The sequence below is a fragment of the Microtus ochrogaster genome, linkage group LG9, assembly GCF_000317375.1.
Source record: "Microtus ochrogaster isolate Prairie Vole_2 linkage group LG9, MicOch1.0, whole genome shotgun sequence".
Classification (NCBI taxonomy): Eukaryota; Metazoa; Chordata; class Mammalia; order Rodentia; family Cricetidae; genus Microtus; species Microtus ochrogaster.
This window is the reverse complement of record NC_022034.1, coordinates 12369048-12383071: the sequence shown is the minus strand read 5'-3', so window position 1 is coordinate 12383071 and position 14024 is coordinate 12369048. Positions and strand designations below refer to the sequence as shown.

Sequence of the window (14024 nt, the reverse complement as noted above, 5' to 3'; positions counted from 1 at the left end):
GCTGAGGGTCTGGATTTCTTGCTTTGTGAGACTTTTAGTTTCTCTCATGCATGGAAAGTATTTGACATTTCTGTGAACTCAGAAGCCAGGAGAACTTGTCTTACCTGAGAGGAGCTGTTGAACTGAAGATGTTTTCTGTAGTTTGACTTCCTGTTGTATAGATTTTACCTGGGAGGGCCTAAATCTACTAAGGAAAAACAAATTACAGAGATTTCTGCTATTAAAAGTAAGTTGCTACAGTATACTTTTTATTGACTCTTAGCAGACAACAGTGGTAAATAATCAGAAATAAATTGCATTTTGTTCTACAATTATGAAAAAGTCATTAATCAGGTTAAGGATTTGATAACACTGCCATAATCTGTAGATAATTTTTGTACACACATGAGCCCCCAGATTTTTATATTAAAACAACATTGTTTATTGCTTTGCAGTTTGTTACCTTAAGTCCTGGATCAGAGGCGCACGAGGACTCCACGTGTTATCTGTAGTGAGAAGCAGTGTGTTCAATGGCACTGTCATTTTTCGACACCCCCCCCCCGCCCCTTTAATGAGTCTCTTGATGGACTTTGGGTTTCTAGGCTCTTCTAAATTTTCAGCAGGCAGAATTAAACTCCCAGCCATGCAAATGTTTCTTTACTTGCTTAATTTTTTTCTCTTAAGATAAATATCTAGAGACATAATCCAAGTAAAAAAGATGTTGCTTCTGTACACTTTGTGTCCTAGCCTAGAGACCTGCATTTTTATTTGAATAGAAGTCCTGATTGTTCCAGTATGCCCAGTTGCTCTCTAACTTTTGTTATATGAATTGTAAACCTGAAAAACACCCTTAAGCATCTATGAGCAATCTACTTAATAGTCAAATAGAGCCTGCCACATAAGCAAGGCAGGAAGGAGACATTGGATATGTTCCATATACGTGTATTACAATGTCTTACCAAACAGTAAAAATGTGAGGTCAGCAATCTAGATACCTTTTCTCTATTAGATGTAGATGTATATTTTTATAATATTTTTTCAGTATGATTTACATATATTACAATACCCAGAACATTTTGACAAATGTCCAAGTATCCATGAAACTATCCACTAAATTAAAGATAGTTTTATCACTCCCAGAAGTTCCCAGTGTCTCGCAAGCTGTTGGCTTGATTTCTGTGGTCTTAAGTTTGAACCTCATATGGACAGTTCGGTGTATTGAATGTACATGCATTTAGGATTCTGTTTTTCTTTAAACATTGTTCTTGAAGTGCAAATGCCAAACTGTACTTCTGTCATTAGGGAAAGCAGAGTGACATGGTACTCATTAGATTCTGGCTACTGGGCCGTTGCTCATCTGGATGCACCTGAGGAAGAGGAAGCAGCATAAGGCCAAGTTCAGATCAGGATATAACCCACTGATCCGGAGTAACAAACATCTGTGCAGAAACAGAATCTACAGTGTATACATTTGATTGCTTTAGAACCCTGAACAGAAGTGAAGTAAGTCAGCCACGTGTGCACATGAGTGTGTGTTTCCACTCCCACGAGAGAAGCAAGCTTAACTGGGGTGCAGAGTTGAATGTGGAACAGTGGCAGCAGGAGACTGAATGGAAAGGGCTGGAGTCGCAGTTGGGTGGGCAGCTCCGGCTCTCAGCGATGAGTCTGAAGATGGACAGCATGCTGGCTGTCTGATTTTGTTAACTTGACAGCGCTGGTGTCCTCTGGGAAGAGGGGACCTCAGCTGAGGAGATGTCTCCCTAAGGAGGCCGGTAGGCAGGGCTGCGGGCATTTTCTTGGTTAGTGATTCATGTGGGAGGTGGGCACCCAGGTAGTCCTTGTTGTATTAAAAAGCAAGCTTGAGTGAGCTATGGGGAGCAAGCCAGTAAACAGTGTTCACCTTTGACCTCTGCTTCAGTTCCTGCCTCCAGGTTCCTGCCCTGACTCCTTCATGGTGGACTGTGGCTTGTGAGCCATCATACCCTAAAGTGCTTTTGTTCTTGGTGTTTATCACAGCCATAGAAAGGAAGCTGGGCCAGAGGCTCTCATGTTTGCACAGAAACTGGAATGTACTGAGGAAATTCACTCATCTGAGATCACAAATTAGCTTGCTTAGGGTTCAGAAGAAGGAAGGTTTTTGCATATTGCATGTGTAGGTGATGCATGTGTGACACTCTTAGTGTTCCCTGTTTGCAAGTTGTCTTCCCGCAAAGACGGCGTAAACGGACGGGGTGAGTAGAGGGAGGTGTGCAAAAGCAAGATGGCCTTGGAAGCTGGGTGGGGTCCCAGCCTTAGATTGCTACTAAGCCTTCATTAAAGACCTCCTGCCAGTGGCCGGAGGGAGCCTGGGTTCCAGATCTGGTGGTACAGATGCCGTCCGTGTGATAAGTTTAGATTTTACATGCTGATAGCTGCTTCCTTAACTCATTTTAACACTCACTCATCAGATAACATTGCTGTGAGGTCCTAGTCCAGGGGCATGGCTTTGGTGTGGGAGCAGATACCCAAATAGTCCAAGGCCTGCCCCATAACATAACCAGTCATTACCCTCATGGTAAAACAAGTTGGCCAAGCCTGAGGAGGACGATAATGGTAAGGTTGCCTGCTCTGGGCCAGGGTGACCCGAGGCAGAAGGTCTATAGCCCCAGTGCTCAGTGCTCAGCTTGTGGTACTGTCAGCCTCACTTGCTTGTCAGTCTGTAATCTAGGCTGATTCCAAACATGGTGAGAACAAGTAAGAGTCCCAGGACCGTGTGGAGTCAGCATGGATGTACAGGGAGTTCCTCACGGACACACCCTTGGTCCCTCCAGCAGTGTGCTGGCTTCTCAGGCCTTAGTCAGCACCGCAGGAGTAACAATGAATCACACTGGCCCAAACAAGGCTGGGGTAGAAAGAGGAGTACCAAGTCCCCCATGGCCAAGAACTGAGAAGGAGACAGTGACTCCTGGACTTTTGGGGTCTCTGTTTTAAAATAGTGCTATTTCGTTTAAGAAGTCTGCAGAGAAAAGCATGTAGTGTTTGAAAACTCCACTTCTAAACTGACCAAAACAAAACCACTGACCATTCAAGAGCTGAGAGCCTTCACTTCGGCAGTTCTTAAAGCAGCGCTTAGGAAGCAGTTAATGCCACGTTGCAGCTTGTAGTTCGAAGAGGAGCAGCAGCCTTGATATGAACACCCTTATAGCGTCCAACTTGTGAAACTCCCAATAGCCCAATTTTACAGCTCACACGGTTGACACAAATGATGGGATGGGCCATACTTGCTGTCATGTAAGACAGAGGCCCCCTCCCAAATACCACTTCCATATTGTGTGAGAGACTTTCCGTACACCATGGAGTCAACATATTAGTGCACAGCTCCTCAGAGAGTTGCTGGTTGTGTTGACTGAGCCTTACAGTCATCGTAACTCTGGCCGACATGTTATCCTTGCTGCTTCAAATTGCACAAAGGCGCCATATGAAATTCTGCATTAGATACCAAATCAGACATGTGAGCATTTAATGGGGGGGAGTGCACGTGGTCCTGGTGCGGGTATTCTAGTACGTGGAGTTGAACTATATGAACAATTTTTGGTTTAACTTGATTTATTGTGAAATATCAAACTGTAAAATAAAGCAAAATTTTCTTTAATGGTATTATTATTATTATTTTAAACTTGCCTTGTCTTAGCAGCCTAGGCTATGTATGTGAGAAGCCTGTGGACTGTTTTGACCATATTTTCTGCCGTTATTGCAGGAAGGCTTTGAAAAATAATTGACCTGGGTTGAAAAGAACAGGAGCATTGGCTTTTTTTACTTCATTTTATTTTGCATTATTTTCCTTTGATTCCATTGTATGTGCTGTGAATTTGTGCATTGTTTTGGAGATAAACTTTTTAGTATTAAAAATTTTTTTTCACTTTTTTTTACTTATTAGAATGGTTGTAGATAGTTTGGCTCTTTAATATGGATCTGGTCCTTTGGTTTCTGAAATGTGTGGGCTCGCTTGGCTGAAGTTCTTGGAGTTCTCTCACGACCACATTGTGATGTTATTAACAGGAGGATAACGTCACCATCCGTAGCAGCTGAGTGGCGCTCACTGCCTCACTGCCTGATCTTGTTTTTCTTTTCTTTCCTGCTCTCCCAGTTGGGTTGGGGTTGGGAACACAAAAAAGCAAACCAAAACAAAACCCAACAAGTCTATTAGGTGTGTGGGGATTGCTTTGAAAGAAGGTAGAAAATACTGTCAGTGTTGTAGCTTTTGCACAAGAGAGGACTTTTTTCTGAGCAGTGAGTGACTTAGGGGTTTAGGTGGCAGGGCACTGGAGACAAGAATGGTTTCCGCTGGCTTGCTCTAGCTCTGCTATTTGCAATGCAGGGTTCTTTGTTTTTGCCTGCTCTGTCAGCTAAGAAATCTACCCTCTATTGAATGGGTATCTGTCCTTCAAGAACACACATTGGGCAGGGTATTATTTGATATTGTTAGTATCTTCTGTATATGTATTAGCTTTCCATTACTAAGACAAAGTCTGAGGGAATCCTCTCAAGTAGGGAAGCAGATTCTTTGGCTCCCAGTTTTGAGGGCACATGATTGGTTGGCCCTGTGGCTCAGGGTCCTTGATAGACCACACAGCTTTGTGGGAGCACATGCTGGAGAAAAGAGCTTACTGCATGGACAGCAAGAGAAATGAGTGTGCAAGGGGTTGGAGTCCCACTGTTCCCTCTGAGAGTGCCCCATTGTCCTGCAGGCCTCGCAGGAGCTCCATATTCCTGCACTTGGGCCTTTGAGGCACATTTAAGACCAAGGGGTTTTGTTTGATGATCATGAGCACACTTTCCTTATAGTGTATTAGTAAGTGGAGGTGCTGACATCATCAGCCCACATCTGTTAGAGGCTGAGAAGCGTGTTCAGCACACTGTGAACCTGATCACAGCCTTCCTACAGTGTGAGTGAGTTAGCCTGGACTGTGTGAACTCATCACGAGTTTGCTTGGGGGGTTTAAATGACCGCTACCCCTAGATATTCATGACTGTGTCAGAACGTGATACCTGATAAATGTCACGCTGTCTGTTGAATCCATTGATGGTATGTGACAGAAGCAGAAAGTCAAGTTATCGAATGAGAAGAGGTGTAAACACTGCATTGTGTCTCCCTTCACACAATGGCGTCAAACCCCTATTCGAGTTCATTTACTTCCATCTCTTCAGTCCTCATTTGCTCCGTTTGCCTTTTCTTACAGATGCCGCCGCAGTATGGACAGCAAGGTGTGAGTGGTTACTGCCAGCAAGGCCAGCAGCCATACTACAACCAGCAGCCGCAGCCCCCGCACCTCCCGCCCCAGGCCCAGTACCTGCAGCCCCAGTCCCAGCAGAGGTACCAGCCACAGCAGGTGAGCGTGACTGCTGCCCCCAGGTCCTGTTTTCTCCTCCAAGTATGTGTTCAGAGGCTGACTGTGCACCGAAAATCCTCCTGCCCTTTAGGAGTTATTGGAGGGGGTGCTTTGTGTGTGTGTGACAGGGTTTTTGTGCGTAGCCCTGGCTGTCCTGAAACTAGCTCTGTAGGCCAGGCTGGCCTTGAACACCCAGAGATGGCTTGCCTCAGTTTCCTGAGTGCTGGGATTAAAGTCGTGCGCCATCACCCTGCAGGAAACGGGGATCTAACCCTTGTTCTCACTGCTGCCTCTCCTCTCCCCACCGCGTCCTACACAGTGAGGTGAAGACTGGGAAGAATAACTTGCAGTAACTGCTGGCACTCCTGACTCGTGGCAGCAGAGTGTCACTCATGTCACGTTCATCTGTGTTCTGAATCTCCACCTCGGTGAGGCCCCGCAGGAGGGTTTGCAGGTCAAGTGACCCTGCTAGATGGCCTTTTATCTTGGCCTTTTCATTCTGAATGTTTAGGGCCGCAGCATGGAGCATGGTTGCCTTGGAGTGTTATTCTCCTGAAGCTCAGTCACAGTACACTAAGATACGCACAGAATGGCCAGCCACCACGCTCTAAGACTCTGGTCTTCCCTTTGCTGCCTGGCTTCCTCTCTCACCTTTGATCCTCTGCCACGGTTCTCCTGAGTGCTGGCACTGTGCGCTGCCACCACGCACATCTAGTTTCTGGTTGAACTTAGACGAATTAAGGACATGTTTTGGAGGCAGGGAAGATGATGGCTGAGCAGGTAAAGGCACCTGCCTGAGCCTGGCGAGCTGAAGCCAATCCCCAGGATCCATGTGGTAGAATGAGAGCAGACTCCCAACATCTGTCCTCTGACCTCCACCTGTGTGCGCACTCACAAGTACATAAATGTAATAGTATTTGTTCCTGGGCCATTTCAGCTTACACAGTTGAGAACAATAGTATAAGATACATACATATCCATTTGTTTTAGACTGTGACTCTCGAATGGAGTGAGATGGAACAGCCGAGAGAGCCTTGCTCTGCGCCCAGCTGTACCCAGTAGCTCCAGTCTCCTACAGAGCAGCCTCCTTGCATGCTAACCTTTTCCTCCGTCCTCTCTCTTTTGTGGGATGGGCGTGGTAAGGAGAAGGAATATATGTGACACAGGCTTCTCCATTTAAGGGCTTTTTGATGGAGTGAAGATTTCTGACCTTAAGTTGAATATGTAAACATGTAGAGCTTAATTTAAAAAAATGTGTTGTCTTAATTGTGTGTATGTATGTGTGTGTCTGTCTGTCTCTGCAGTTTGGTACACATGAGTGCAGGGGAGTCAGGTCTCTCCTTGAGCTGGACTTACAGGTAGTTGTGAGCAGCCCTAAGTGGGTACCGAGAATCTAACTTGTGTCCTGAAAGAGCAGCAGTGCTCTTAACCATGGAACTTCATTTTAATTGAGTGCATTCTAAAAGTGTATTTGCTCCCCACCCCCGCAGTGGAGGTGCAGGCAGGCAGATCACTCTGAGTTCGAGGCCAGTCTGGCCTACAAGAGCTAGTTCCAGGACAGGCTCCAAAGCTACAGAGAAACCCTGTCTTGAAAAACAAAAACAAAAGTGTATGCAGGGATTTGTTGAAGTCCATTGCCACATGACATTGATTATAAAACTGTGGAGGGAGTTTATGGTTTTAAACAAAGCATATTATAGCCACTGGAGAGAGTGAAGCTGGCGTTTAGTCCTCCTGCCGACATATGTATGTTTTAAAAGCTTGGGCAGCCAATCTGGGGTGTACAGTACTTCAGTTATTTCATCTCGCTCGTACTAGTGTGTGAACATTTTGAAGCTCTTTCATATTGGTCCCTTTAACTGAGAGGAACTGGCACTTGGGTTTTTGTTTTAAGAAGGCTGCTTGTTTGTTCCTGGATGCTCAGCCCCAAAATAATCACACAGAAACTATATTATTTGCAATACTGTTTAGCCAATAACTTAAGCGTATTTCTGGCTAACTCATATCTTAAATTAACACATCTCCATTAATCTGTGTATTGCCACAACGCTGTGGCTTACCGTGTAAAGTTCTAGCATCTTTCACTGTTGGGCTACATGACTTCTCTGTGACCCCTCGTTTTTTTCTCCCAGCATTCAGTTTAGTTTTCCCTGCCTAGTTCTACTCTGCCCTACCAGGCCAAGCCAGTTTCTTTATTCATTAACCAATAAAAGCAACACATAGACAGAAGGACCTCCCACATCAGGTTTTGATAGATAAAGTTACAGGCTTTTGTGAGGGCTTCCAGAACCTTATTGAACTTACCTGTGGACATAGGATCTTTGTCACTTTGTTGAAACACTCGGGTAGATTGCATCGCTCATTTCACTCTCATGTACTGAAATGAGTCTCACTGTCAAACCAGTTTGATTAAGGACTCTGAGTACCTGTCACTTCCTCAGGACCAAGCTCCAACTTCTCTTTTATGAAGGGTTTACTGACGGCTTCCAGAAGATGGCAATTAGTTAATTCATATCCTTCATATTTAAATATTGACAGTGTGCCACAGGTAGAACCTGTTTTAATGAATACTATTTTAATGTCCTTAGTTTAGGGCTTAATTTTGCTGTTATCACTGTCCTTTTATTGACCCAAATGCATTGAAGTATATGAAATACTGTATCTTGACCATGATAGCTTATTATAAAAATGATCACTTAAGGCGGAAGGGACCAGGAGGAGAAGACGGAGGGGACACTTTGGTCGGAATGTAAGATAAATAATAAATAATCAAAAAACCTAAATAAATATATTATTATTTAAAAGAAAATGATTCCTTAAAAAATGTCAGGACTTTTTTCTTATGTCTTTTGTTTTTTGAAACAGGGTTTCCCTATGTTGCCCTGGCTGTTCTGGAACTTGCTCTGTAGACCAGCCTGGCTTAGAACTCAGAGATCCATCTGCCTCTGCCTCCCGAGTGCTAGGATTAGAGATATGTACCACCACCACCCTAATATGTTCTAACTCTTGAGCTCTAGAATATCTGAATATTTTTAAAGTTTAATTTGATATCCAAAGATTATCTTAAAAGAAAAAAGAGAAAAGTTTCTTGGCATCTTAGTTATCTCTAGCTATGTCACCCCCCCATACCATTCTTTGCCAAACAATCATACTATTATAGTACACAGGTACTTGCATTTATATATGCATGGTATATATGTATATTTGATAGTACATAGTATGGTGTATCTCCTATCCTTCTTTGTACAATTGAAGGTGTTCTGTGATACCATGTTTATTCTTTGTTACTCTTTTATCCACTTACATAAATACATTTTCTCAAATTTTCAGTTCTTTATAGCTTTATTGGGTTTTATAGACATATCCTAGTATATTTAATCTGTTCTCTTTAATGACATTGAAATTGTTTGTAATTCAAGCAGTATTGCCCTTATAACCTATGTGTGTATCATCTGTTAAGTAGGCAACAGTATCTGTAGGATGATTTGGACAGGTAGCACTAGATGTCAGAGGTTGGGTGTGTTTCCTCTTCCTCTTCCAGATAGCTCACTGTGGAGGCCACCTTGTTGACAGAGGTTTCTATCCCACCTGGTCCCGCAGCCATTCGGTCCCAAAGAAATATACAGAGGCTTACATTAATTATAAACTGGTTGTCCTATTAGCTCAGGCTTATTATTAACTTACATCCTACAGTAACCCACAATTCATGTCTGTGTTAGCCACATGGCTTAGTACCTTTTATCAGCGAGGCATTTTCATCTTGCTTCCTCTGTGTCTGGATGACGTCTGCAGACTCAGCTTTTCCTCTTCCCAGAATTCTCCTGTTCCGGTTGACACGCCTATACTTCTTGCCTGGCTACTGGCCAGTCAGCGTTTTATTGAACTAATACAGGTGACAAATCTTTACGGGGTACTAGACCATTGTCCCACAGCACCGTCTCAGTTTGTATACCATTTCCATGAATAAGTACTGTCCTGTATTACCAGTGTCTCATGTGGATTTCTGGGAGGTAGTGCCGATTGTTTGTATTTAAAAGGGTTTCTGTTTTCCATTCTCCTGGTCTGTAAATCCATGTCTTTTAATCTTGGCTTCTTCCAATTCAGTTTTAAAATTGATTCATAAAAATTGTGTGCCTTTTGGTAGGCTCCTCTTCAACACTGGTTTGTTTTTATTGTAGGAGTGGAGGGTGGGGGGTACTGTGAGATGGCTCAGTTGGTAAAGGTGCCACTATCCCTGATGACTGTGTTTAGTCCCCCAGAATCCATATGGTAGAAAGAGAGACGTTATTTCCAAAAGTTTTCTACTGACCTCTACATGTGCGCTTTGGTATGGAAAGTGTGTGTACACACCATCAGAATAAACAAGTGAGCATTTCTAACAGACAAAATGGATAAAAAGTGAGAAGTCCAAAATTTGTGTTGTGGCCTGGAGACCTAGAAGGGTGCTGGCACAGGTGCGGTCTGAACAGAGTCTGCTCTCCCTGTGACTTCTTTGAATCTGGCCTCAGGATTTGGATGATAGTGTGGATGCTGATACTGGGGAGGGCAGTTTACTTGATTCAAGTCCCCAGTTAAATGGTTGCTTTGATTCTAAAGTACATAAAGTTAACTTCTGCAGCTGTCTCCCCTCTGTAGCCTGGAGATGTCCCTTCTGTCATTTGCTCAATCCCCTGAGATGTGGTGTTGAGTTTCTTCCAGGTTCCTTTTCGTTTGGCTTTCTATACTGTTTTTCCAAGTGTGTGTTACCTGCTAGCTGCATATCCTCAGCACCCTCTTTCAGAGTTTTCTCAGCTGCTTATGTTTGTTGTGTATTTCAGATTTGCCTAGAATCTCTGTTCCCCCATCTTTACTGGGGCTTTGGGTATGTGCCCCTATTCCTAGACTAAACTCTCATTTCTTACTGTTTTCTCCCAATGAATTTGTTTTTGTTGTTATTGTGATTGTGTTTTTTCTTTCTTTATGTTTTTTTTTTTTTGGAATGTTTAGAAAACAGAAAAGCAAAAAAAAAAGAACACGCTGTGCAGTTGAAGCCCATTCACAGAAGGCCGAGGGCACGTGATACTGAGTGTGTCTATTCAGTTTTCTGTGCTGCAGGCCAGGGAGGATGCTGGCCTAAGGAACTGGAGGAGCATCTTGGAAGGAGGTTGCTAATAGTACCTGGTGTGGTGCTTATGGGGGATTAGGGAATGAGAATCAGTCCTCAGTCAGCTGCTCTCACGCCCTGGGGAAAACTGGATGATTGGATATTTTCACAACTGGCAGGAGGAATGAAGTGGGACAGAGTTGACACTTGTAGAGAAGGGGGCACAAAGCCTCCACCTGCCTGTCTTCTCCTTCACACCTGACTGCACTGTCTACTGGAGTGCTCCCGTTCACCATTGCTTTAGACTGTCGGGGAGGGAAATGGGAGGCGGTGGTGGGGAGGAGGCAGAAATCCTTAATAAATAAATAAATTAAAAAAATAATAAAAAATAAATTATAAATGCTCAAAATAGATAAATAAATAAATAAATAAATAAATTCCCTTTATATTCTTCCAAAGCACCCCGTCTTTGTCTGAAATGTTCCCGGGCCTTTCCCCTGTGCCTCCCCTTTTGTTGCTATTGTAAGTCTTATTCTTCTGAGTTACCCTTTCTTCCTGCTGCTGTGTGGGTGGGGTGAGCTTATCCCGTGTGATGGCGGTAAGTTTTTGTCAGTGCTATACTCTTTCTAGTTACTTGGTTTTTACAAAAATACTTAATTTTGTAAGATATAAATTATCATCCAACTTTTTTTTTATTTTATTTTTTGCCTTTCTGCATCCCAGCTTCTCTTCCTGTGTTGATGGTAGAAACTGACAGGCCCGTTCTCTTAGCTCTGATGAGATGGAAGCCTGTAGCCTTTCACTGTAAATGTAATCTTCACCATTGGTCTTCTTTCTTTTGGTGGCTGCCCATCATTGGGCTATGGAGGGCCTCCCCTTTCTATCTTACTGAGATATCTTATTCATGCTGGAAATCAAATTTTTCTTTTTCTTTTTGTCTTATGCTGTTGTTGAGATAAGTGCTTCTTTTTTACATATAATTTGTGTCTGACGTAAGAACATCTCTTCTGGGGCTATTAAACCAGTACTGGATCTGGGATAAGCAGCCTCAAGACACATTGTATATACATGCACATACACAGACACATTGTATACATGCACACAACCACACACACGCGCACACGCACACGGGCAGACACAGTTGGATATGGTTTTCTGGTGTCTGTGGGCTTCTTATTCTAGTGCTGTGAATGAGACTGAGCCGTGATTATCTTCTAGAAAATCCAGTGTCTGTGGGATCTTGTGAGACAGTCGCAGACTCGCTGCTCTTCTACTTCTCTGGAATGCATGTTCTACTCTCTTAATGTTCTGCAAAAATGTCTGGAAAGCCATAGCAAAGGCTGTAATTCTTAATTTTTACTCTTTATTTCACCCTTGAGTTTTAAACTTGTTATTCCATTTTTGTGTGTGATTATAAGAGTTACAAACATTTTCTAAAATCAGTTCACATATAAATATTTTTATATTTATGAATTTAGCCATTTCATTTATAACATTATTAACAAATTCATAGTATTTATTGGTATTATCTTTGTATCACCTGAGCTAAGGCATTCGAACTGATATTTTTCTTTTACTCTTTTGTTACTGTAATGAATTTTCCATATTAATGGACTCTGATGTTTCCATCATGTATGTAAGTGCCATTGATCATGTCCCTTATCTCCCTCCTAACCTTGTCCCCTCCCAGTTCTTAAATCATTTATCTTCTACTTTCAGGTCATCTGTTTAAGAAAAATCATTTCTGGTAAAAGCTTTTCCAGGGCATCCTTGGTCTTTGTCTTTTCCATTAGTATGTTTGTGTGTGTGTCTGTCTGTGTGTGTGTACACATTGTGTTTTGCTCCCAATTGGGCCTTGCTTTCTCTTTTTCTGATGTGGTGTCTTTTCTGTTTTGTTTTCTGTTTTTCTTTTTATCAGTTGTACCCTTAGCATATCTGAACCCTTTTAGCCAAGACTCGAGGAGTTCTTCTAAGTATTGTGTTAGGTAGTTGCTCCAGTTGATGTATATTGCCTTTGACTTTTATTTCTGAAGATCGTCTGGGGAGTCCTTCAAGTCTTTGTTTGCTGAAGGAGTTTCTGTGTAGTTCAGTTTTGGTTCTGAGCCAGTTTCCTTAGAAGGATTGGTTGGTCTTTGCTTGGCCTGTCATTTCTAGTACTGATTCCCCCTAGGTGCTACCCATCTATGGGTTCTGGCCACCCGAGCCATGCTTCGTCTTCATTTTGTTAAGTTTCTCTTTTTCACGTGTTGTAGACATAATCCTGGGCAGAACTGTAGAGTCTGCACACACAGTGCAGCTACCGTTTCTATCACTGATGGGTGGCAGGTCAAGTAAGTGTCCAGCGCGCTCCTTTCCAGACTCGTGCCTTCCTGAGAGCATTTCAGAGTGGGATCAGGACACATGTCACCTCCAGATAGTGTCATCATCTCCAAGTACTAAATCCCTTGTCTTTCCATCTGCTGAGCTAGCCCTGGTGGGATACAACATTCGGCCCTAATGCATACATAGCAGGTTTGTTTCAAGCAGAATTTATACAAAGGTAGCCCACTGATTTAGTTCTTAACCTTTTTTTTTTATATATAAGAACAGCTTTTCTCCTCTGCTGACTCTGTGCCTTGGTGTGTGGGAAACTGGGCCGTTATTCCATAGAGTGACTTTCCTAGTTGTTTTATCTTGGCTGAATATGTTCTTCTGTGTCCTGTGTTTTGTCAGCAAGGTCCACTGGCTTGAAGAGCTGCATGTTTGTGGTTGCTGTAAGTCATGGCTCTAAGAGTTCTGCCCACTCCCCTTCAGAGATGTCCTCTGAAGTTCCCTTTGCCTGCAGTAGTTCTTGCTCTCTCCTGGGCAGTGACTACCAACCAGCGCCGGAGACATTGAGATGTAGACCTTCCCTCCTCCCAGAATCCCTCAAGCTTTCTCACCCACTACACCAGCGAGTCTAACCCACATCTTCTGAGGCTAGCTTGGTGCCCATCATTACTGACCAATGGGCTGCACGTCCTGTGAGTTTATTATATCACGTGGACATGATAATTGATTGTCCCACAATCGCGAAGCCAAGATTGATTAGAGGGTTTGTGTAGTATGCCTCTAGGACCACTTTAAACAAAGTTTTCCTCCTGTGGCTTTGCACACCACAGGGGCAAGTGTGAATTTTGACCAGATACCCTGCAGTGGTCAGCCTGTGGTTGCTGAATCTCAAAGGAGCTGTGCTTTTTATTTCTCCCGCCTCTGCTCCAGACCTGACTCTCCCTTCTCTCTTGTTGGTCCATACACTCTTACCAATGGCCCTTCTTGGTCTCCTACTCTGTTCTTCATACTGTACTCCTGTCGACAGGCTCAGACTTCTCTGCCTTCATCTTGCCTGTGCCTTGCACAGTAACCATCAAGAAGCTGAACTCTGCAGCAGAAGCCAGCTTCTCTAACTAGGCTGGTTTCCTGTGCTCGCGAGGCCAAGGACGAGCAGAGGTGTCTGGGGCAGTTCAGATGTGTCACATCTCCCTTGTTGTTTGTTGTCAGTTATATTAGTTAAAACTCTATAAACACAGAGTGTTGATAGCAGATAATCCAGAAGGCTCGCAAATATATATATA

General features: G+C 43.3%; 1 protein-coding gene across 3 annotated transcripts in view; it reads left to right on the top strand.

Annotated features, from left to right (window-relative positions):
- Arid1b (AT-rich interaction domain 1B) overlaps positions 1 to 14024 on the top strand; it is a 357068-nt gene that overhangs the window by 99921 nt on the left and 243123 nt on the right. For all 3 annotated transcript variants that reach the window (XM_005363408.2, XM_026787331.1, XM_013352342.2), the window contains exon 3: positions 5199 to 5348. In XM_005363408.2, coding sequence (XP_005363465.1) covers positions 5199 to 5348 — 150 coding nt within the window. The remainder of the gene's footprint in view (positions 1 to 5198; positions 5349 to 14024) is intronic.